General features: G+C 35.3%; 4 protein-coding genes across 4 annotated transcripts; 1 reads left to right on the top strand and 3 right to left on the bottom strand.

Annotated features, from left to right (window-relative positions):
- Positions 1-1,683: 1,683 nt before the first annotated feature.
- On the bottom strand, positions 1,684-1,962 carry BDB00DRAFT_767486 (uncharacterized protein; the record flags this gene model as incomplete). The annotated part of the gene is made up of 1 exon (XM_053119673.1): positions 1,684-1,962. A coding segment is annotated over one exon (279 nt), but the record flags the coding sequence as incomplete, so codon positions are not given.
- Positions 1,963-3,470: 1,508 nt separating this feature from the next.
- Positions 3,471-4,058, top strand: BDB00DRAFT_511844 (uncharacterized protein). The gene is made up of 2 exons (XM_053117669.1): positions 3,471-3,684; positions 4,001-4,058. The coding sequence occupies exons 1-2, from the start codon at positions 3,526-3,528 to the stop codon at positions 4,016-4,018; spliced, it is 177 nt and encodes a 58-aa protein (XP_052977474.1). The 5' UTR covers positions 3,471-3,525; the 3' UTR covers positions 4,019-4,058.
- A 9,926-nt stretch (positions 4,059-13,984) lies between these two features.
- BDB00DRAFT_874596 (uncharacterized protein) lies at positions 13,985-14,725 on the bottom strand (the record flags this gene model as incomplete). The annotated part of the gene is made up of 4 exons (XM_053127239.1): positions 13,985-14,020; positions 14,118-14,332; positions 14,430-14,487; positions 14,612-14,725. 4 exons carry the CDS (start codon positions 14,723-14,725, stop codon positions 13,985-13,987), a joined length of 423 nt encoding a protein of 140 aa, XP_052977473.1.
- A 7,497-nt stretch (positions 14,726-22,222) lies between these two features.
- On the bottom strand, positions 22,223-22,969 carry BDB00DRAFT_874594 (uncharacterized protein; the record flags this gene model as incomplete). The annotated part of the gene is made up of 3 exons (XM_053127238.1): positions 22,223-22,396; positions 22,480-22,619; positions 22,708-22,969. The coding sequence occupies 3 exons, from the start codon at positions 22,967-22,969 to the stop codon at positions 22,223-22,225; spliced, it is 576 nt and encodes a 191-aa protein (XP_052977472.1).
- Between the last annotated feature and the right edge of the window lie 406 nt (positions 22,970-23,375).

Here is a 23,375-nt window from a genome sequence, read left to right as displayed (position 1 = left end):
TTTTTTAGTCAATAAAAAAATAAAAAAAAACAAAATTATAAATAACATTTTAAAAATATAAAAATTATTAACATAATATTTTATTTTTAACGTATTTATTTTTCATCATAATATAAAAAACTAAAATATTTATCTTATTTTTAAAATTATATTATATTTCTTATATATAATATAAATTTAAATACTATTGTTAATAATTAATCTTCTTTTAAAAAAAAAGAAAATTCTTTCTTTTTTTCTTCCGTCTGGTTATATATCAAGAATCTTTGATTCTTAGATATATAATAATAAGTAAAATGTTTCATTTTACTTACGCAAGGGGGGTTCCATTACCCCTTGCTCTAGAAATTAAAATAAATTTTAATTTATTTTATCATAATCGAAGATTATGACCAGACGGGTCTAAGGACCCGGGAAATGGAGTAATGGAACCCTCCATTTCTTTTATTTTTTATATTTAAAAAAAGAAATAAATTTCTTTTTTACATAAATCGAAGATTTATGTCCAGACGGAAAAAAGAAAGAAAGAATTTTTTTTCTTTTTTAAGAAGATTAATTATTAATTATAAATTAATAATTATATTTAAATTTAAAAGGAATATTATTATATAATATTCACGTCGTAATGGCTCGACACCCCATCGACCATTACCTCTAAATCTCATTGTCGAGCTACCCGTCGTCCAAGTATTCCTAGGGTAGAGAGGGGGAATGCTCATTACCATTCCGCCGTTTTTAATCATCATATTTATATTATATATATTATATATATCTTTTATATATTAAAAAATTTTTTAGTCAATAAAAAAATAAAAAAAAACAAAATTATAAATAACATTTTAAAAATATAAAAATTATTAACATAATATTTTATTTTTAACGTATTTATTTTTCATCATAATATAAAAAACTAAAATATTTATCTTATTTTTAAAATTATATTATATTTCTTATATATAATATAAATTTAAATACTATTGTTAATAATTAATCTTCTATGGAATCGGTTCCGTCTAAACAACAAGTTGGTATATCTAATGTTATGTAAAATGGTATACTTGACCCTCCCGGGTATTGCTTGATAGATAATTAAATATCAAAGTAATATTTTCTCAATCGCATGAACGTGTAACAAAAGATCCGAGACGATATCCTTTTTGGGAGTGCCGTGTCAACCAAGGGGTCGACACGGCAGTTTTGCTCTTCATTTCCTTATCAAGGATATGATATAAATTACACAAAAAAATCCTGTGTTCATTGTATCACTTTTATTCGACTCCCGAACAACGCGCTATTACTATTTCTAGGGTGTGTCGACGTTGACTCACGTTGCTTGAGAGTACCCTAAGAATAAATTAAATTTTTAATCATTATCTTCAAAAAAATCAAAAGATTTAACTTATATTGAGATTTATATAAATTTTGTTTATTAATACAATATCTAATAGAATTCCTACCTGTATTATGAGCTTTAGTAGCATTACTTACTGATGAATAAATTTTAATTTTATTATTAACAATATCATATTCAATAACAGAATTACCTTTTCCAAAATTAGGATTATTATAGCCTTTAGTTAATTCACTTCTTTATTTTTTAAATTCTTCTGAATGTTTTTTACCTATATTAAATTCAGCTAAAACTAAGATTCTTTCTATTAATTTAGGATCTTCTTTTTTAATTTAACTCATAATTTTTCGAGTTTCTTCATTATGCATATAACCTTGACTAGAATGAGCAAATTTAAAGATATTATAAATAGGTTTTAATAAATTAATATAATTTTGTTCTCTTATAATTAATTCTGATGAATTATAAGTTTTTAAAATATAAATAGAGAAATTTTCATAATCATATTTTAATAAAGCTCTATGAATTAAACTTCCTTTAATTCTAATTAATTCAGAAGGTCTATAATATCTAGCTAATCTATTAGATAAATCCTTAGCACTACTAATATACTAATTATCTATAATATCATTGTACCATAGATAAATTCCAGAAATATATTTTAATTCTTTTAATATTTTTAATTTTTCAGTTGAACTGTTTAAATAAATGTACTTAGGTTTTAATTCGTTTAAATATGTATGTAAATCAATAGTTGTCATATGAAGTAATTTATTATTCTATTCATTAAATAAATAATGACTAGTTAACATTATTTAAATTAATTATTCCTTAGTTTAGGTAAAAATTTTGGTAATAGTTTATTTAGTTATTATCTATTAGTTGTTATCCATATTTTGTCAACTTATATATTATAACATAGACAATATTGTAATTGAGTAGATTAAGGGGGCCATATAGTACTAAGTACTATATGACCTTATTTAAAAAGTAATATTTATAGGTTGATTTTTGAAAGTGAAGGATCTTTAGTAAATTTTAAAGCTCCTTTAGACTACTCATAAACAACAATATCTTAAGTTAAGGATCATAAATCTCATTAATCATTTGGTTATAACAATACTACTCAATGAGATTAAAAATAACTGTGGATTATACCGCCATAATTTTCATCATAGATGGGACTATTTCTTCATTTATTATGAATGTCTTATTTATAGTCTCTGAGGTTAATTTATATCCTGCTGATTATCCAATACTGTAAATTATTACCAATAAGGTATTACAGTCTTTAAGGATTTTCCAGCATATAATAAGATTAATAATAACATTAATGTTATTAGGGCTTGTTTACCCAATTGTTAAGATAATTAAGGAGAAAATAACTACCTAGAATCCTAAAGAAGAAATATCATATAGAGATACTGCAAATGGGAATAAGAATAGAACCTCTAAGTCAAATACGATAAATAGAATTGCTACAAAATAAAATTGAACACTAAATTTTTGTCGAGCATCTCCTAATAGTGTAAACCCACCATATATTCTTTTTTTTTCAAAAAGGTATGGACTATATTATATTCCAAATAAAAAAAGATTTGATATTTGGAATTTCCATTGTAGTCTCTAAAGTTATTTATAATTACTTATGGATTGTCTATTGTAATATATAAAGAATTGTTACTATAATAGTATCTTTATCTTTAGGATATTCCCGCATGTACTGGAATTATCAATTCAATAATTACTTATTGATGGAGCATAGGTTTAACTCATAAAGTGATACTTTTTCACTATATGGTTTATTAACAGCTAATGATAGATTTGCTACTATGATAATAAAACTACAGCTAATACAGTGAATCCCCGCTTTTTGCAACAGCGGGAATACCGTCAAAAAAGTTGCAAAATCTGAGGAACTGTAAAATGTGAATATGTTACACAAGTGGGATCGATAAGCTGGCAATCACATCTTTCCTTATTTACAGGATTTTGAATCCAATCCCGGACACGGGCTCTAAAATTTTCGCGAACGGGATTTTTTTTTTCGCTCATGGGATTTTTTTTTTGGTTTATGGGATTTACCATTTCGTTCGCGGGCTTCTTTTTCGCCAATGAGGTTTTCCATTTGGCCAACAGCGTTTTGATTTGGCCAACAGCATTTTATTTCGCTAATGGCCCCTTTTTTCGCTAACGGCATTTTCACTTGGTCAACGGCCCCCTTTTTCACTAACGGCGTTACTAATTTGCTTACAGCATTTTATTTCGTCAACGGCATCGTCACTTGGGCAACGGCCCCTTATTTGGTCAACGACATCATTATTTCGCTTACAGTTTTTTTTTATTTCGCTAACGGCATCTCACTTGGTCAATGGCTCTCTTTTCCGCTAACGGAATTACTAATTTGCTCACAGCATTTTATTTCGTCAACGGCATCGTCACTTGGGCAACGGCCCCTTATTTGGTCAACGACATCATTATTTCGCTTACAGTTTTTTTTTATTTCGCTAACGGCATCTCACTTGGTCAACGGTCCTCTTTTCGCTAACGGAATTACTAATTTGCTCACCACAATTTATTTCGTCAACGGCATCGTCACTTGGGCAACGGCCCCTCATTTGGTCAACGACATCATCATTTCGCTTACAGTTTTTTTTATTTTATTAACAGCATTTTCACTTGGTCAACGGTCCTCTTTTTCGCTAACGGAATTACTAATTTGCTCACAGCCATTTTTTCTGTCAACAGCATCGTCACTTGGCCAACAGTCCCTCATTTGGCTTACAGCATTATTGTTTCGCCCTTGTTACTGTCGCTTGGCTAGCAGCATTTTTAACCATTAGTCTTTGCTTTTTGGTGCCTGTGTCTTGTACTTATTCAAGCAAAGGTGCTTTGTTACAGCGTATAATTATAGTTTCATATTTATAGCTTTTGCCGTTGGGCAGAACTGAACCCTGATAATGCCATTTACATTCAACTACTACAGTACAAGAACGGAAGAGCAAAATTCGAAGTCTAACAATGTTACTCAGTGAGCAATGATCAGAACAGTTGGCTCGAAAAGAAAGCCAGAAGATGGTCATTCCAAACAATTCTATTGTCTATGATCGTCGAATGTGTTTGCCCCGGACATAAGTAAGTAAGGTATGTCGCATTTGCAATCAAAAGCTTAAACGATACTGAAACATGCTTTTTCTTTCCATAGACATCTGAACCCATACTACAAACTAGCATGCAATGGTATATCTTCCATGTTGTTAGCAACAAATACATAGGCAAGACGAAAAAAATAGCTTGAAAAAAGCTTGGAAAAAGTGGAGGTTGTACCCAGTGGAAAGAAACATCAAAGCCGATTAGGCTGCAACAATACGACTAGCAGTAAGCAAAATCAAGAACGACAGCTTGAAGCATGAGCACGTGCAATTTTAACCTTCCTTGTGTGCATACAGAAGCAACTCATATACTTTTCTTTCTAACAGCTATGCGAGTCTTCTTAGATCATAAAGGCTAGTGCTGAATGAAGAGCATATACTCAACAGTAAATAGTTTCGTTAATACAAATATGATTCCTAAACATGATGTCTTGTCATATCAACGGCCTGCATAGATGATACAACAGCTGCGCTTTTGTAAGTATGCAACAACAATAATGACGGTCAATTTCAGATATGACGGGAATAGTAGTATAAACAACCATTAAAGGAGTATCCTCAGATTTTCAGATGGCTTGTATTTCTCATCATATATCTGGGCAGACCATATCATAGTCATAAAGCATCTTGGGCCACTGACAGACGATCTCACAAGGAATTAACATCAATTAAAAGCAGCTATTATTCTCGGTAGGGATTATTGGCGAGGGCAATATAGACATGAATTGATCCTGTATATCGTTTGGATGTAGGAGTTTAGCACTTTTGAGCGCTACTTCTCATATTATGGTACTGATGTTATTGCTGGGGAGAGGAAGGCAGAGAGAAAAATAATACGGGAAGGGTGAGATCCTTGTATAGTAGTTTATACTTAACATTCCGTATCCATATGAGCTTACAATAGGAGTATGAATCAATACGATACATATACATATAAGTCAATTTCGATGAAAACAAAGATGTGCTACCGTATACACTTTATGTTTATGGGCGTTGTGAATAAGTCCACTCTCTTTCTCGCCAACACTCTCTCTTTCGACAACTTCCTTCTTTTAAAAATGAGCGCTAACAATAACCAACTCAACAAACGTACCTTGGATTCCGATATGGCCCAAGGCCAGGCTAAGCGTGCTCGTGTGCGCGGTCCTGCTCCAGCTGCTGCTTCGAGTTCGGAAAGCCACCTTGTACGAGACCTCAGTAGCTTGAGCATGAACGAGGAATCTGCTGCAGGTGCAATATTGAGAGCAATAGAAATGATATAATATATAGAGTAAGATTCTAAGCCACTAACAAAATACACATCATAATGACTCTTTAAGACGAGCCGAGGCAACATTTGGATCGTGATAGTGACGTGCCAATGCATCGCAACAGCCAAGCAGCTGGGCCAACAAGCAGCAAGGCCTCGGGTGTGCGTAGAGGAAACTACGATCCCCCCAGTAACAACATAGTGCAGGATGCTCTGCTCCAGAACGCTGCTGGAGTGTCAATCCGAAAAGCCGCAATGAAGAACGGCATCGCACCTAGCACGTTGCGCACCCGCAAGCAGAAGTATGCCGAAAGTAGTACTTACCGGAAGGCAGAAAAGAAAAGCGTAACGGAAGATATGCACAAGTTTCTTTGCAGATATGTCGACCAGCACGCTGCTGCCTCACACAACGATATCTTTGATGCATATCAGAGAAACTACGATGAAGCAGCGGTGAGCCGAACCATGTTGAAGACGTATGTGCAGAAGAACCTTGGCATCACCGTCCGTGCGTTCAAGAGTCTGGCTCGAGCCCCGGATGAGGCAGAGATGCTTGTAGATGTACAAGATTGCCTGCACAGTGTGTATGAGCAAGGTGTCAGCGCAGCCACTTGTGTTTTTGTTGGTGAAATGGCTTACCATATCAACAGCAATCGTACTTACGCTGATGCCAAGAAGACGCAAGCGAGGGCACAGAAAGCAGCAGCTGTTGGTAAGGTGCACGAGCCCAAGGTTAAGCCCATTGGAACCCTTGGAAGCCACCTCCACGTTCCTCGTCGGCTTTACTCGTAGTGAGGTCCTCCACTTTAGCAACAAAAACTGCGAAGGGCCCACTAACAACGACGATGTCAAGAAGTTCCTTCGCAGACTCTTCGCCGAGATGGATGTGAAGAAGCTTCGTTCCCGGAGCATTGTCTTTGACGATGTTCCAGAAGAGACAAAGACGACGATTTGTCAGTTGGTTGAAGCCAAAGACCACAAAGCAGTGTTTTTGCCACATTGCAGTGGGGTGCTCAATCCTGCCGAAATCTTGTTTAAACACGTTGCATTGAGTGCCAAGCGACACCGACCAACGGAGCAAGATGCGCTGACGTTAACTGACACTCTTTGGACGCGCATGGGAGCAGTCATTAGCAGTATGCAAGCACCTGATCTACGAGCGTGCGTTACCTGCTTTAAGTGTTCCTGTGGTCAGTGTCCATAGATGCCCTCCCTTCCTTTGTACTTTTTCTCCAGTCACTCCTTTACCATCCACATTTTATCTCCGCCTGTCCCTCCTTACTCTTTATGCTTCTTCTTTTTATTGTCGCCTATCCCTCCTTACTCGTTATGCTTCTTCTCTTAATAGTCGCCTGTCCCTCCTTACTCGTTATGCTTCTTCTCTTTATTGTCCCACTTCATCTGTCATCTCACTCTTCTGTTTATGCTTATATGTATTCCGATGTCATCTCACTCTCTTATTTATGCTACCTGCTTAACATGTTTCTTCCAGCTGCCTTTTTCTCTTCCGCCCGCTTAACTTCTTTCTTCACTTTCCTTTTTTCCCTAGCTGCTGCCTAAGTCAAAAGTACATATGGTCGATGTAAACTTGATTAAAAATTGTTAAAAGAACAAAAAGTGATATGGTGTAACTGGTGGTGGTGTAGGGATATAGTATATGGCGGATATAAAGGATACAGGAAATGTGCGAACAGTTACAGGTTGTCTTCACGAGCAAGGCATCGATCAAAGAACGTAATCGAATGGGCAGTGTAGTTCTCAAGTCTTCTTTTTTGACTCTCTTCATAGAGTCAGCCAAACGTTGCTCCACCGTCTTTACTACACCTTGCTGCTGCGATTGTTGCTGTTGTTGTTGTTGCTGCTGTTGCTCGTGTTGTGCCAAGTCGATTTGCCGGTAAAGCACCTTGACTTTGGAGAAAAACTCCTCAATCGGATTTAAAAATGGTGAATACCGGGGCAAAAAGACGAGCCTGTAGCCACGTTCGGTGACCTCGTTGCTGATGTAATGGCTGTATGTATTCTGGCATTGTCGCATACAATATTCCAGCCTTTATCCTGCAAGTCTCGCTGATCAAGTTCGTCCATTACTTGCTTCAAAAAGGCGAAGAAGTGGACGGTTTTTGTTCCACCTCCCGTTCCTCCCCTGTTGATTTTGGTGCATGCTCTAACAATGCCTGTGGAGCAGATGGCTACAAGCATGGAGCGCGAGCGAGCATACATGTGCGGTACTTTAACATGCGCCACCTCTCCAGCTCGTGACCATGCATGGTTGCGTCGCATGTTTGCGGTCACCGATGCTTCGTCGACAAATACGCAATTATTCTTATAGTCCAGTATGTTGCTGCTAATATACTGTTGAACGAAATCGAAGCGCAAGTCTTTTGTTGTTTCGTCGGTACGCCGCTCTGGGTACGGATGTGCACGCTTGATCGTGATTCTGCATTTCTCTACTAAATGGCGATATATGGTAGATGCGTCAAGCAGCACAGAGAAGCGATTAAAGTATAGCATCGTAATCTGCTCTAACGTCACTGTATTTGCAGTGGTCACCGTCTCCACAAGGAAATTACTGCCTTCCTTAGTGATTTTTGGCAATGATTTTCCTTTATGTTTGATGGGATTTGCATTTCCATCACGTTCTGCATATCTCTTTTTGTGATCGAAGATGCTGGATTTGGCAACACCTGATACACGAGATATGGTGCGGTACTTGGCGCCAGCAGCGCGTAACAACAAAGTTTGTTGCATCTGCTGCAGGGAATGTGGCGTACTTGGTCCACGTCGGGTGGTAGGCGTTGTGGTAGTCTTTTTTCTGGCTCTTTGATGCTCAATGACATCGCTGCTACTCGAACTGACGGGAGGAGAGCCAGCGCCAACTGAAAGCACTGTTAGCTCTTCACCTTCCTCCTCTTCAGAGCTGCTGGTGCCAGCATCGTCAGAAGAGTCGATACCATCGTTTGGCTGTATCAGACGGGATTGTTCGATCGGAAAGCAACTGATTTGATATTGACTCGGTGCATCGTCGAGCTCCTCTTCATGGACAATATCAATTGGTTCCATGTTTGTATCCTCATTAGGAATGCTGGTGGATGTGGTATTGGCTGTTTATAAGATCCTGTAAGAAATTTGACAAATACAATGCATGCATATTCTCATCTAAAACGAAGGCAAGTATATACCAAAGGGCTGGTGGGTATCAACTATATCCATATCACTCATCGCTTTAATTAAGCGCTTCAATGGCGACTTTTCTGTGGATCGTTTCTTGATAATTTTTTTTGTTTGAAGGTTGGAGATGTTCCCTTGCTGAGGGCGTGATTGCTGGTGTGTTTCAGATCGTGCTTGGGAGCGTGTTTTCATAGTCGAGTTTATTGATTTTAATAGGGGGAATAAAGGCGCAACAGGTACCAATATTTATAGAGGCTGTTTCTTTTTGGGCCGTCATACAAATATCTTTTATTCTACATAGTCCTTTTTCATCGAAAAGATAGCCAAACAAAAACAAGGCGTAAAATATGAAGCTATTTAAATGCTTCTATCATATCACAAGATGAGGCCATTGTCACTCGCTGGATGGTTGACGATGTCTGATTCTTAGTTTTCATAATGATAAAAAGATTAAAAAAATGAAAATGGCATGTTGCGTCGCATAGAGCATTTCTATATGTATAAAAGCAAAAGCATTACATTCTACTTGCGGATAATCTTCCATGAAATTATTCGATAGTGCTTAAAGGACTGTCATCTAAATTGGAGAGATTTTTGGATTTGTATTCTCGTCAAAAACGCCATTTCAGTTTGCAGGTATATATAGATATGCCCTAAGAATGAAGGCTTTTTCACCTCATTCACTCATTCATACTCCTATGTCTTCAAACGACGATGCAGTTGTACCTCGCTCACCAACGCCTTCGCCTCCTCCTTCGGACGATACAGCCATTGTCCCAGACAATAGTTATTATACATCAGAGCAGTCTGTCAAGTACATCGAGCTACGCTATTGTACAAGGGAGTGGCTGCACGCTAGTCGTAGAGAAGTAGCTGATGCCGTTGGAATCACCATTGCCGCTGCTCTCCAAATAGAGGCAGAAATCTATAAAACAAATGATCAAATCAGGGCAGCACGCATAGAACGTGGAGAAGATCCAGATGGTTAGTACTGTAGCACACATGCTTTATGTAAATTAGTAAGAGGCTAATGCATATCGTTTTTATTTACTGATCATCCTGAACGCCACTTCGCTTCGGCAAATACGAAATCTATCGCTCGCTGCACTCGCTTGCTTATTAATGCTGACACATGACTTACTGAACACTGAATAAAGCCATTTAAGCCTAAAATCCTACTGAGAGTTTGAGAAATATAAGCATAATATATTGTCGAGAGTAGTTGTTGATATGATAAATAGAATACAGTAAGACACAGAGATTGGTATGAAGATAATCGAAGAAAGGTGAATACAAGCGTGGTTATATAGATAACGCGAAAGGTAAGTGGGGAATTGCTGTTGTTGCCTCATAACTACAGGCTGTCTTCTTGTGCAAGACAACGGACGCCTCTCCCATTCTGGAACTTCTGGCCCTTATGCTTCCTTCCCTTTCACTTGCTCTTCTGCTGCCTGCTCTTCTTGTACATCAATCCTTGATGATGGCTTGTTTGTAAAGAGCCTTCACCTTGAGAAAAACTCTTCGATCAGGTTCTAAAAAGGCGAGTAGGCGGCAGGAAGACAAGATGGTATCTGCGCTTTTCGACTACTCGAAATCCTGGTGTATAAATAGGCGCATTGTCACAAACAGAATTATCACCACGACATACATCTTCATCGAGGACATCCATCACGCTTTCCAAAACAAAAAAAAAACTACTGCTTTTGTTCCTCCTTTGCCTGATCTGATGGTAGACTCGACAAAACTAGTATGGCTAATGGCTGCTAGAAGGGTTTTTGATGCAGTCCACATCGACGGAAGACCGACATACACAACGGTGTCACATTTCGACCGAGCAGAGTTTCTTGTTACCAGTCAACGACCTCTCATCAATGAACACAGTTAGCCAATAGTCAAGTTTGCCATTTTAGATATGCTTACGCACGTAAACTTTACAATTGTCCTTAGTCACATTGTCTGTGCGGGCTTCAGGATAGTGCATGGCACGTTTTAAGGTCAAGTTGCATTTGCACAGAAGATGCCTGTATATGGTCGACAAGTAAAGAGTTACAGCATACTTATTCTGGGCGATATTGCGGGTCAAAGTACTAGGTTGCTTAAAGCACCTTTGCTTGAATAAGTACAAGACGCAGGCACCATAAAGCAAAGACTAATGGTTAAAAATGCTGCTAGCCAAGCGACAGTAACAAGGGCGAAACACTAATGCTGTAAGCCAAATGAGGGACTGTTGGCCAAGTGACGATGCTGTTGACAGAAAAAATGGCTGTGAGCAAATTAGTAATTCCGTTAGCGAAAAAGAGGGCCGTTGACTAAGTGAAAATGCTGTTAATAAAATAAAAAAAACTGTAAGCGAAATGATGATGTCGTTGACCAAATGAGGGGCTGTTGCCCAAGTGACGATGCCGTTGACGAAATAAATTGTGGTGAGCAAATTAGTAATTCCGTTAGCGGAAAAGAGAGCCATTGACCAAGTGAGATGCCGTTAGCGAAATAAAAAAAAACTGTAAGCGAAATAATGATGTCGTTGACCAAATAAGGGGCCGTTGCCTAAGTGACGATGTCGTTGACGAAATAAATTGCTGTGAGCAAATTAGTAACGCCGTTAGCGGAAAAGAGAGCCATTGACCAAGTGAGATGCCGTTAGCGAAATAAAAAAAAACTGTAAGCGAAATAATGATGTCGTTGACCAAATAGGGGGCCGTTGCCTAAGTGACGATGCCGTTGACGAAATAAAATGCTGTAAGCAAATTAGTAACGCCGTTAGTGAAAAAGGGGGCCGTTGACCAAGTGAAAATGCCGTTAGCGAAAAAAGGGGCCATTAGCGAAATAAAATGCTGTTGGCCAAATCAAAACGCCGTTGGCCAAATGGAAAACCTCATTGGCGAAAAAGAAGCCCGCGAACGAAATGGTAAATCCCGTAAACCAAAAAAAAAAATCCCATGAGCGAAAAAAAAAATCCCGTTCGCGAAAATTTTAGAGCCCGTGTCCGGGATTGGATTCAAAATCCTGTAGTTTAAAAGCTCTTAAATAATAGAATACAATAGTGTATCTCTTTTGTCACTGGTTCGAGTCTCACTGTCTCTGAAGCTTGAGATTAATATACAATATATAAGGCTGAAGCGAGAAATTGCAGGTCCCGATTTCCGTGTTGCAATCTGCAAAAACCGAGGAATCTGCAATTTTACTAAGTATTGAGCGGGAATCTGCTCAAAAAAGTTGCAATAAGTGGGGATCTGCAATAAACGGGGGTGCAAAAAGCGGGGGTTCACTGTACTGGAATAAATAAAACAAGTAATGTTAATGTACTTATTACCAATAGAATAGATTTAAAGTGAGTAAGTGTACACTATTTAATAATGGTATTGGATTTAAAATAAAGAAAATAAGTAGAAGAGTAATAGTTGCAATTACTAAACTACTTGAAGTTGTTAATTCTCCTTTATTTGTTTCAACTGTTTCAGTAACATTTAAAGGATCAAAATGAATTACTTTAATAACTCTTAAATAATAAGCTGCACTTACTACACTTACTACTACTGCTACTAAAGCTAAGAAGAAATTACCATTATGAGTAGCTGCATATAAAACCATCTGTTTACCAAAGAATCCTACTAATGGAGGAATACCAGCCATAGAGAATAAACAAATAGCTAAACTTAATCCAAGTAAAGGATTTGTTTTAAATTGACCTTTAAGTTGATTAATATATTGAACTGGTGAATATGTTGATAATCCTTTAGTTTGTAATAAATATCCAAAGGCAATCAAAATGAAGAATATGTTTACATTTGTTGATGAATATTGAACTAGATAGAATAAAAATGATTCTACTGATTCTTCACTATTAATAGCTAATGCTAATAATTAGAATCCAACACGAGAAATAGTACTAAATGTTAATAATCGTTTAAGTCTATATTGAGCTAATCCTCCAATAGTACCAATCACTAATGATAATAAAGAACTAATTAATACTTTAATAGTAAATATGTCCATGAAGACCAATTCCTTAATTGAGTAAATCCTTGGAATTCTAAAATAAATACTAATAAGGAGACTTTAGGCATAGTTGTCAACCAAGCTGTTACTACAGTTGGTACACTATAAATAAACATCTGGAGCCCAACTATGGAAGAGAGCTGCTGATACTTTGAATAATAAACCTATAACCATTAATAATACACTAATTTCAATAGTATGGTTAACTGTTGTAGTTGAACATAGCATATATAATCCTTCAAAACTAGTTAGTCCTGTGAAACCATATAATAGACTACTTCCTAATAAAATCAAAGCTGAAGATAAACTTCCTAATAAAAAATATTTAAATCCTGCAACTGTAGCTGATTCAGATTCTCTATAAATAGTCGCTAAAATATAAACAGCAAAACTTATAGTTCAATAGATAGGAACATAGAAACTAAGTCAGTACTTGAAATTAAACTACTTATACCTAATATAGAAAATAATGCAATAAGAGGATATTCTACTAGTACTGATAATCCTTTACCTTTACTTACTAAAGTGGAGTTTCTCCTAATAAAAGCACTAAGGCTCCTAATAGATAAATGAATACATCAATACTTTGAGTAATTGTAGTAACTTGAAATAATCCACCGAATACACTTACTCCTGAACCTACTAAATCAATATCAAGTGTATTATATGATAATAATGTCGAGAAAAGTAATAAAATTACAGTAATTCAGTTAAAATCAATTGTAGGGATTCGAAGGGAGAATAGGGCAATCACTAAAATCATGGTTAATACTCCAAATAAAACCATTACTCACTTAACAACTAGATCCCCGCTCTTAAGCATGGTTTTGGCACCAGGCACTCAGTGCCTGGGCTAGTTTAGAAAAAGAATTTAGGAGGACCCTAGATTCCCTCCCCTACAGGTGGAATCTAGAATTCTATTTTCTTTTTGTTTTTATAAATCAAAAAATTTATAAAAACAGAATAGTTCAGGACGTAATACCAAAACTTTAAGCCCCGGTATAACTAAAAAATCTAAGAGTAAATCTTTAAAGTTTTTAAATAGATAAGATTGTCTAATTTAATTTACACAATCAAATTTAGTATAGAAGAGATTAATACCTAAAGTTTAATTTATCATAAAATAAATTTGATTAATTAAGCACATAAGTGTTTCAAAGGCTTGATACACAAGTACCCAAGTATTTTTTTTTCTTACATAACGTAGAAACGACTTGATCAACTTATCCACATCATCCAATTCGTTATATGTTGATGTATGCTTTTCGTCTTCGTCTTCTTTGTCATTATCCACCTCTCCTCCACTATTATATCCGCTTTCTGAATCAAGGATTCTGCGTACTCGTTTTCCAGCTTGTTTCGAGGCACTTTGGATAGCTTCTAGTCCTTGTACGTGGGAGCTTTGTAAAGTATCTAGCTATAGAAGCATGAAAGTGAGAGTGAGTATAAAAAATCAATATGTTGAAGTGTAATGTAGTGGATATTAGATGAATAAATATGCAAAATTTACCAATTATTTCAACTCTTGTAGATGCTTTGTCCATGTTTTCTTGCAGAATTTCGATGGTCTTGTAGATACAGCAAACAAAAAATAATAATAACAATAACAAAGTATTAGCTTTTAAAAAATATATACCATCCAATGTCTAAAGATAAACACCTTATATTCAGGTCAGGTCGAAATTCACACACTGCCATGGCAAACTGGTTCTTCCAATGATTAAAATATCCCTGGGGCATTGTGATTGATGTCGATGTAGAAAGATATGCAAGCTGGTCAGCATTCTTGGTGACAAAACCGATCATTGAGGGGTTCTTGTTATTTTCAATGTAGTTGTGCAATTCTGCAAAAGATAAGGATCAATAAAATAGCTACAACGTAAAATAAAAAAAAATTATGCTTACCATCATATCCAACATGTGCTCCCACGTTGAAGGCAAGATGCTTGCAAGTGTTAAACAAAGAAAGAGTTGGCTACGTGACTTGATACACTCTAGCAAGTTGTAGAAGGGGAACGCAGCATTACTGCAGACCTACAAATTTTACTTCGCATTAGTCCTCTACTTTTGGATTATAGGGTCCTGTGACCAGCAAACTATTTGCAACATAAAAGAAACAGAGCTGCTCGAGCGACCAAATTTCCCTTGCGTAGACCAAATTTTTACATATAGGAGTTTAAACATCCGTTACACATGTCCCCACTACTATCTTTACTCCTTCGGTTGACTAAACGTCTCCCCACACCGATTTCCAGATTTTTCCTTACAATCTGTAATGGATGTATCCTAAGATAATTGACAAAACAAATTTTAAACTCTGCTACTTTAATTAAAAAAAAGAAAAATTGAATTTTTTTAATATAATAAAAGGAAATATATAAATGTTTACAGAACCATATATTAATTTGAAAGAAATTTTTAGTAGTGAAGAAAAAGCATTGTTATATTTAATTGATAATAAATATATAAATAAATATGATAAATGCTTATATTGTAATTCTAAAACTCAATTATATTTAAATATAAAAGTATATAGATGTAAAAATTATAAATGTCGTAAAGCTTTTTCCCCATTAAGATATACTATATTTTCAAAAATGAAATTACCATTAAATATTCAGCTACATATTTTAAATTACTTTTTATTAAAAATGCTATGTAGTAGTATTGCTGCAACATTACAAATTAATAGAAATACAGTAACAAATTATAATAAAATTTTTAGAAAATACTTAAAAGATAAAATTTATTTTAATAGAAATAGAAAAATTGGAGGTAGAAATAAAATAGTTGAAATTGATGAGACAAAAATTGCCAAAAGAAAATATAATAAAGGAAAGAGAGTTGAAGGTGCATGGATTATTGGAGGTGTTGAAAGAAGTACATTAAAGAATAAAATAAAGAATGAGAATAAAAAATTATTTTTAGTACCAATTAAAAAAAGAAATATTGATGGTATTGATAAAATTATTGAAAAATATGCTAAAAAAGGTACTACTATTTATACTGATAGCTGGAAAGGATATAATAATTTAAAAAATATAGGATATAAACATAAAACTGTAAATCATAAAAAGTATTTTAAAGATCCAATTATAAAAGTGCATACTAATACAATAGAAGGTACTTAGAATGGATTGAAGCAAAGTATTGTTCCTAGAAATAGAAATAAAAAAGATATTATATTATATTTAAAAGAATTTCAATGGAGAAGAAAAAATCGAGAATATAATATATGGAAACAATTTTTAAAAGATTAAAAAAATTGAATTTATCTATATATAATAAAATAATTATTAGGAATAATATTATCATGGCAGATAATCCATTTTTAAATAAAAAATTTATTAAAGATATAAAAAGATCTTTTGTTCCTTCAAAGTTATTTAATGATAATAAATATCAATATCAAATAATAGATGTAAATTTTAAATATAGAAAAAATAATCTAATACAAATTATTATAAAATCATTAAATGGTAATAAATATGAATATAAATATATATCATCAAATGAATGTATTAAAGAGATTCAAAACAGTAATATAAAAAATAAATTAGAAAATAATATGGATATTGAGTAAAAAAGTTTTATAAATTTGATAATTAAAAAAAATAATTAAAAAACAAATTTAAGTATTACTATATTTAGAATATGTCAACTATTTTAATAAATATCCATCTGTAATTTCTTGCGTAGACTAAAAAAAAAAGTGGAAGTGTAGTTCTTTGTGTAGACCAACCTTTATTATGTTGCCTTATAGTGATGTTCAGTAAGTGAGGTATAATATCCAGTGGTAGCCATTTACCACTCAGGGTTGACAACTTTTTCTAGACATTATTCTTTTTCTTTTTTTATTAGAAGAGTATAGAGAAAGAGAAAAAAAGAGAAGATTAAATGAAAGTGTATAGGGATATATTGGAGAAGATAAAGTATGGTCCTGCTTTTTATTTATTAGAGTATATGATGCTCTTGGTTGCCCTAATCTTCACTGTCTGAGTCATCGTCATCTGGATATTTAAAAAACTGTAGTCAACGCTACGCTCCATGTAGAGAAGCGCCATATTGCTAAGGGGACTGTGTTCTTATGCTAGGCTAATGGTGCAATCACAATCTTCTTCTGTCTCAACAGGCGACTCAAGATCTTCCCTAACTAGGCGCATCCTAACCTCTGGAACAAGAGCGGGAGGCTATATATTCCGGAGTATCCATCGGTTTGATGTGCTCATTCGCAGCATCGATCTTGTGTACCAGTAGTATGTCTTGAAGTGTTTTTGCGATTATTTTCTTGCCTCCAGACCCATAGTATCTAGGTTATAAAATATAAACATAATTGTTACTATATCATAGGAGCTACTAGTATATATACATTTCAATGTTGCTGTAAAATACAGCTCTTGTAAAGAAGTAGCTGGCGCAGCAATGTTTCAAGTAATTCTTGAGTGCTTGTGCTTGCAGCTGATGACAAGTCGCAATGGAGTATTTGCTATCACTGATAGTAGAGTTTTATTATATTTTTTTTTGGTCTACATAAAGAACTACACTTCCACTTTTTTTTTAGTCTACGCAAGAAATTACAGTTTGTAAGGAAAAATCTGGAAATCGGTGTGGGGAGACGTTTAGTCAACCGAAGGAGTGAAGATAGTAGTGGGGACATATGTAACGGATGTTTAAACTCCTATATGTAAAAATTTGGTCTACGCAAGGGAAATTTGGTCGCTCGAGCAGCTCTGTTTCTTTTATGTTGCAAATAGTTTACTGGTCACAGGACCCTATAATCCAAAAGTAGAGGACTAATGCGAAGTAAAATTTGTAGGTCTGCAGTAATGCCGCGTTCCCCTTCTACAACTTGCTAGAGTGTATCAAGTCACGTAGCCAACTCTTTCTTTGTTTAACACTTGCAAGCATCTTGCCTTCAACATGGGAGCACATGTTGGATATGATGGTAAGCATAATTTTTTTTTATTTTACGTTGTAGCTATTTTATTGATCCTTATCTTTTGCAGAATTGCACAACTACATTAAAAAAACCAAGAACCCCTCAATGATCGGTTTTGTCACCAAGAATGCAGACCAGCTTGCATATCTTTCTACATCGACATCAATCACAATGCCCTAGGGATATTTTAATCATTGGAAGAACCAGTTTGTCATGGCAGTGTGTGAATTTCGACCTGACCTGAATATAAGGTGTTTATCTTTAGACATTGGATGGTATATATTTTTCAAAAGCTAATACTTTGTTATTGTTATTATTATTTTTTGTTTGCTGTATCTACAAGACCATCGAAATTCTGCAAGAAAACATGGACAAAGCATCTACAAGAGTTGAAATAATTGGTAAATTTTGCATATTTATTCATCTAATATCCACTACATTACACTTCAACATATTGATTTTTTTTACTCACTCTCACTTTCATGCTTCTATAACGAGATACTTTACAAAGCTCCCACGTACAAGGACTAAAAGCTATCCAAAGTGCCTCGAAACAAGCTGGAAAACGAGTACGCAGAATCCTTGATTCAGAAAGCGGATATAATAGTGGAGAGGTGGATAATGACGAAGAAGACGAAGACGAAAAGCATACATCAACATGTAACGAATTGGATGATATGGATAAGTTGATCAAGTCGTTTCTACGTTATGTAAGAAAAAAAATACTTGGGTACTTATGTATCAAGCCTTTAAAACACTTATGTGCTTAATTAATCAAATTTATTTTATGATAAATTAAACTTTAGGTATTAATCTCTTCTATACTAAATTTGATTGTTTAAATTAAATTAGACAATCTTATCTATTTAAAAACTTCAAAGATTTACTCTTAGATTTTTTAGTTTTGCCAGGGCTTAAAGTTTTGGTATTATGTCCTGAACCATTTTGTTTTTATAAATTTAAAAAAACCTTAATATACCTTAATTTGCCCGTTTTAGGTTTTTTCCACATTTTAGGTTTTTAAGGTATATTAAGCTTTTTTCTTTCCTACAGTGACATATTTATATGTCTTACCAAACTTTTCTACCTTGACCACAAGATAAAAAGTAAGTATTAAAAAATGAGTGTTTATATTAGTAGTTGCACATGTCATGTTACGAAATTAGACAGATACAGAGAAGATATCAGCATCGACACTGCAAAAGAATGATGCTAACCATCCAGGGATGGAAGGCTCCATGAAAAAAAATCATTAATACATAATTCAGCTAGAGAAGTTGAGATAATATAACAGAAAAGGCTACAGTACAACATAGCGTGCTATTATATATAGTGTGCGTGCAGACATAGCAGTAGTAATTTTATAGTTATTTATCAATCAGAGCTTGATTAGCATTCTATTCAGAAAAACGGATTTTGGTTCGGTTACATGATTAACTATTCAGAGACATTAATTTCCGAAATTTGTATCCTTGGATTTTTTTAGGAAACGGCCAAGTGTTACTGCTTGTCATTTCTAATGATCAAACTCTATGGAGAATAGATGATAGTCACGAGGAAACCTTCTAAGACCAAGAACGACACGAAATTAAGGGATTATTGGGAAAGTAACCTGAAGACGTGCATCTAAATAAAATATAGGAAGGTAATGGAAAAGAGCATGGCGAACAATAGTACAACGAGAAGAAGCCAACATCGTGAGATGACAGTCGTAAACTACTTGTAAGTGATGAGACCAGTAAAGAAGTACCAAAACCGAATAAATCGCCTGCAGGCAATAAACAGCAACAGGCTCAATTCTATGACGCCATTCGGCCTCGCCTAGATGCCAACGCTCGTATCATTCTGTATAATTCCTGAGTCGGTAGTGCGACTAGAAACACCAGAAGGTGTAACATCATATGGACCACAATATCCCTTACCAGAAGCTCTAATTCATGAAGTAAAGAAGAAGATGAGACAGGAATATAATAACGTGGAGTAAAAGTGATGGCTATAAGGTTTTTCCGGTACCAAAGCAGCATGCATCAACGACAACGAGAAAGAAGAGAAGCAGCCCCCCGCCCAACTCCCCTTACGCAAGAAAAAAACAAAAAACAAAAGCAACACGACACTAAGACGAGCAACTCTATCATGATGTTTACTTGAAACTTCGCTGTATTCAGGTCTCAATTGATCCTAATAAAGTACTGAAACTGACAAGTATCGCCGTTATTAGAACTCTGTCATGGAAGCTTTCTAAAGAACCTCAGTACAGCAAATATAATGAACGATATTGTTGTCCGCTATGTACACAGCTACTTAAGGATATACAAACCGTGATAAGGTACTGTTGAAATCAGCAACAAAAATCGGTCACCCCAGTTGTTGCGAATTCCTTACTTTTTGCAGCAGCTTATTGAGACCTTCACTACTGCGAAAGGCTGGGGGCCCATTATAGATGTCAACAACCCAACGACAGTGTCACCTACCTACAATAGAGCTTACTTGGTTGCTGCTCATCCGTGACTACTTTTCAGTCTTAGTTAACAAGAATACATTGAGCCCCTTTTACGCCATGTCGAAGCCTCCATTATTCCTCGGTCCTATATATAAACTTATTACACTAATCCCCTCCACCAACAGATGTGGCTCTATTTCATCACTCATGGCTTGTCTTGGGGTATGTTTGCCAAAATAAAGTCCGTCCTTCCGAGCTATGAAAACACATACATTGATTATAATAATAACAATTGAAAAGTAAAAATTATTTGCATGATAATTTCCATTCTTCTCTACGATGAACAGTCTTCATTTGCGTCTCATTTACTGTCAATTGTGCATGGTAGACCAAGACCGTAGAGAGAATGCTTTTACGAGCCTGCAGTGTACTATGCTGGACGTGACGGCTTTTTCCTACCAGCGCAAGATAGGGTTCTTTCAGAATACCAGCCAAGCCGAGTTATTAGGTGTTGTTTTACAGATTGAGAATATTCTTTGGTTAAGCTAAACCATAATTTTGATTCTATCAAGACACTTCAATGGTATATTTATCTTCTATTCTTTGTGTAATTTAATACATAATAGGCAAAATATGTCGCTGCTAAATCCCTTTTTTTCTAGCTCCAATTTTAACTTAAACATTATCGGAACCATCTTTTTACCTTGGAACGAATTGACAAGGGAATCTATCTGTTAGCACGTCTCTCAGGTAGTAGTTGATTCGATTGAAAGAAGAACGCCCCCAAGTGAACGTGGTAATAAAGTATGTCTGCACTGCATTCATATGGTTTATCACTAGTAGCGCAGTGCACGATACCTGCTGGTTCCAATTTCTATTCAGTCTCGCTGTGAGTAGCTTGTCTCTTTCTGCATTCAACGAAAGCGTGTGACGTGGGGAACATACCAAGGAATACAGTTAACTGACGGTGAAGGTGTATGAATGTTCTACTTTTTAGAGTGTCTGTCATATTGGTTGCTGAGGGAATCTATCTGTTAGCACGTCTCTCAGGTAGTAATTGATTCGATTGAAAGAAGAACGCCCCAAGTGAACGTGGTAATACAGTATGTCTTCACAGCATTCATATGGTTTATCACTAGTAGCGCAGTGCACGATACCAGTTGGTTCCGGTTTCTATTCAGTTTCGCAGTGAGTAGTGTGTCTCTTTCTGCATTCACTGAAAGCGTTCTTCGTGGATAGAAACAGATTAGACATCATACTTGATTGATCATTTTGTATCCCTTATAGTTGCTATTCTTTGTGTTGTTACGATGTCCCTTTATCCTAGGTCGTACAAAAGTTAAAGCTCAAAACCATAATAAATATGGCAGTAAGCAATTCTCAATTCTGTAAAGCAAATTTTGTTCATCGCATAACGATGTCTTACGCGCCATCAAACTAAACAAAGAACAAAAAAAGTATCGTGGCCAAGCCTAAGATACCTCAGATCAAGAATAACATTTAATGGAAAGTACCCGGCTCTATCGTCCATCACCCACATCATCAAATAATAAAAAAATATCAAACGTCATTGTAAAAAATCAGTGCAAAAGTAACTTGATTCAAATTTCCTATCTTATTATCAAACTATGTATGATAATCGAGTCTCGAGGGATTGATCGGTCCGTTTTTATTGTATTCGTTTCTATGTATATATTATTGTTGAAATAACCAAATACAGTACCCCACTTTGGTCTAAGCCCCAACACTACTATAATGCAATCATTTTACTTGTCAATACGTGTTTATTTGTTAACTGGAGTACAGTTATAGTATAGTATTGGTCATGGGTATTCAAAAAAATGTAGAAACTATGTAGCAAATGTTTTGGTGAAGATTGGGAAAAATGTAAAAAAAAGGATGAATGAGTTGATACTAAGAGTTATTATTCGCCATTGTCCTGGTCAACTTCGTCAATTTTTCTCTTGCCCAGTGTGGGTGTGATGATGATAGTAGGTACTTTAGTGGTGGTTGTATGACTTGTGAAATCTACGATTCCACGGAGAGGATTTTCGTTCGGTTGAACATCAATTTGTGCAGCCATTTTATCCAACATGTTCTATGTCACATGTAGAAATTGTTTCAGTAAGAAAAAAATTGGAATGCATTTTAAATATAGGGTTGTTATTGTTCAGTGCTTACCCTCCATTTAAAAAGAAAGTTAAGTGTGTTCTTGAAAGTTTTCAACTGTGTACTTCGTTTTGGTATCATAAGGTTTTCATATGGTTTTGCTACAAAGGTGTCGTTACTGAGAGAAAGGGTATATGCATAGTGGTTCACACCTATTCCATCATTAGTGGTGATTATTAATTAAGAGAGTCGATGTAGAAATATGGGAGGCAAAAAAATTAAATGGAAGATTCTACTCACCTGCCCAATCAATAGCTACCATCCAATCTGAGTAGCCTAACTTGATTAATTTTGACAAAATGGCAGCATTTGTTCGTAAATTTTTGGCTTGTTGCTTGAGTAATATTGAATCACAAACGCCTCCTCGCTTCCACTCATTACTGCACAAGTCGTACTGCTCCCCATCCAAGCAAGTTGCTGCAAGCAGGTCAATTTTGCTACCATACGGTTTAGGTTGATTAGATGTCGAAATGTACCCAGCAAGAGCTTGCAAAATGATCATGGTATCCTTGGTGGTTTGTGCAACACATTATCCACTATAAAGCCAGTACAAAAGAAAAGTCAATAATCTGCGTGGCATGTTTTGCTCTCATTATGCCCCAGATACTTCTTACTCTTTTATTATGACAGCCGTATTTCTAAACAGACAATCTAGAAGAACTGCAAAGCAACGGTATACAGTTGTCTTGGATTCTTCTACTTCGGATTTCCAATCGTCAAACTGTGCAATGCTATAGATAGGAGGACATCCTAATATAATCTAAACATTAATATTTCAAATAAATTTTAAAAATTAACTGTTTCTAAATACTTATCTATTACTGTATTAATGTTTCATTAAAGCTTTCTTGCCACACCCATTCATTGTATGTTTCATCATAGTTTTTCCATTTTACCAGAAATTTCTA

This window comes from Zychaea mexicana (assembly GCF_025766255.1).
Source record: "Zychaea mexicana strain RSA 1403 chromosome Unknown BDB00scaffold_61, whole genome shotgun sequence".
NCBI lineage: Eukaryota > Fungi > Mucoromycota > Mucoromycetes > Mucorales > Lichtheimiaceae > Zychaea > Zychaea mexicana.
This window is presented reverse-complemented; position numbering and strand designations above follow the sequence as displayed.

Coding starts and splice junctions, on each gene's coding strand:
- BDB00DRAFT_511844 (XM_053117669.1), top strand. CDS start 3,526: ATGGCCCCTTTTTTCGCTAACGGCATTTTCACTTGGTCAACGGCCCCC.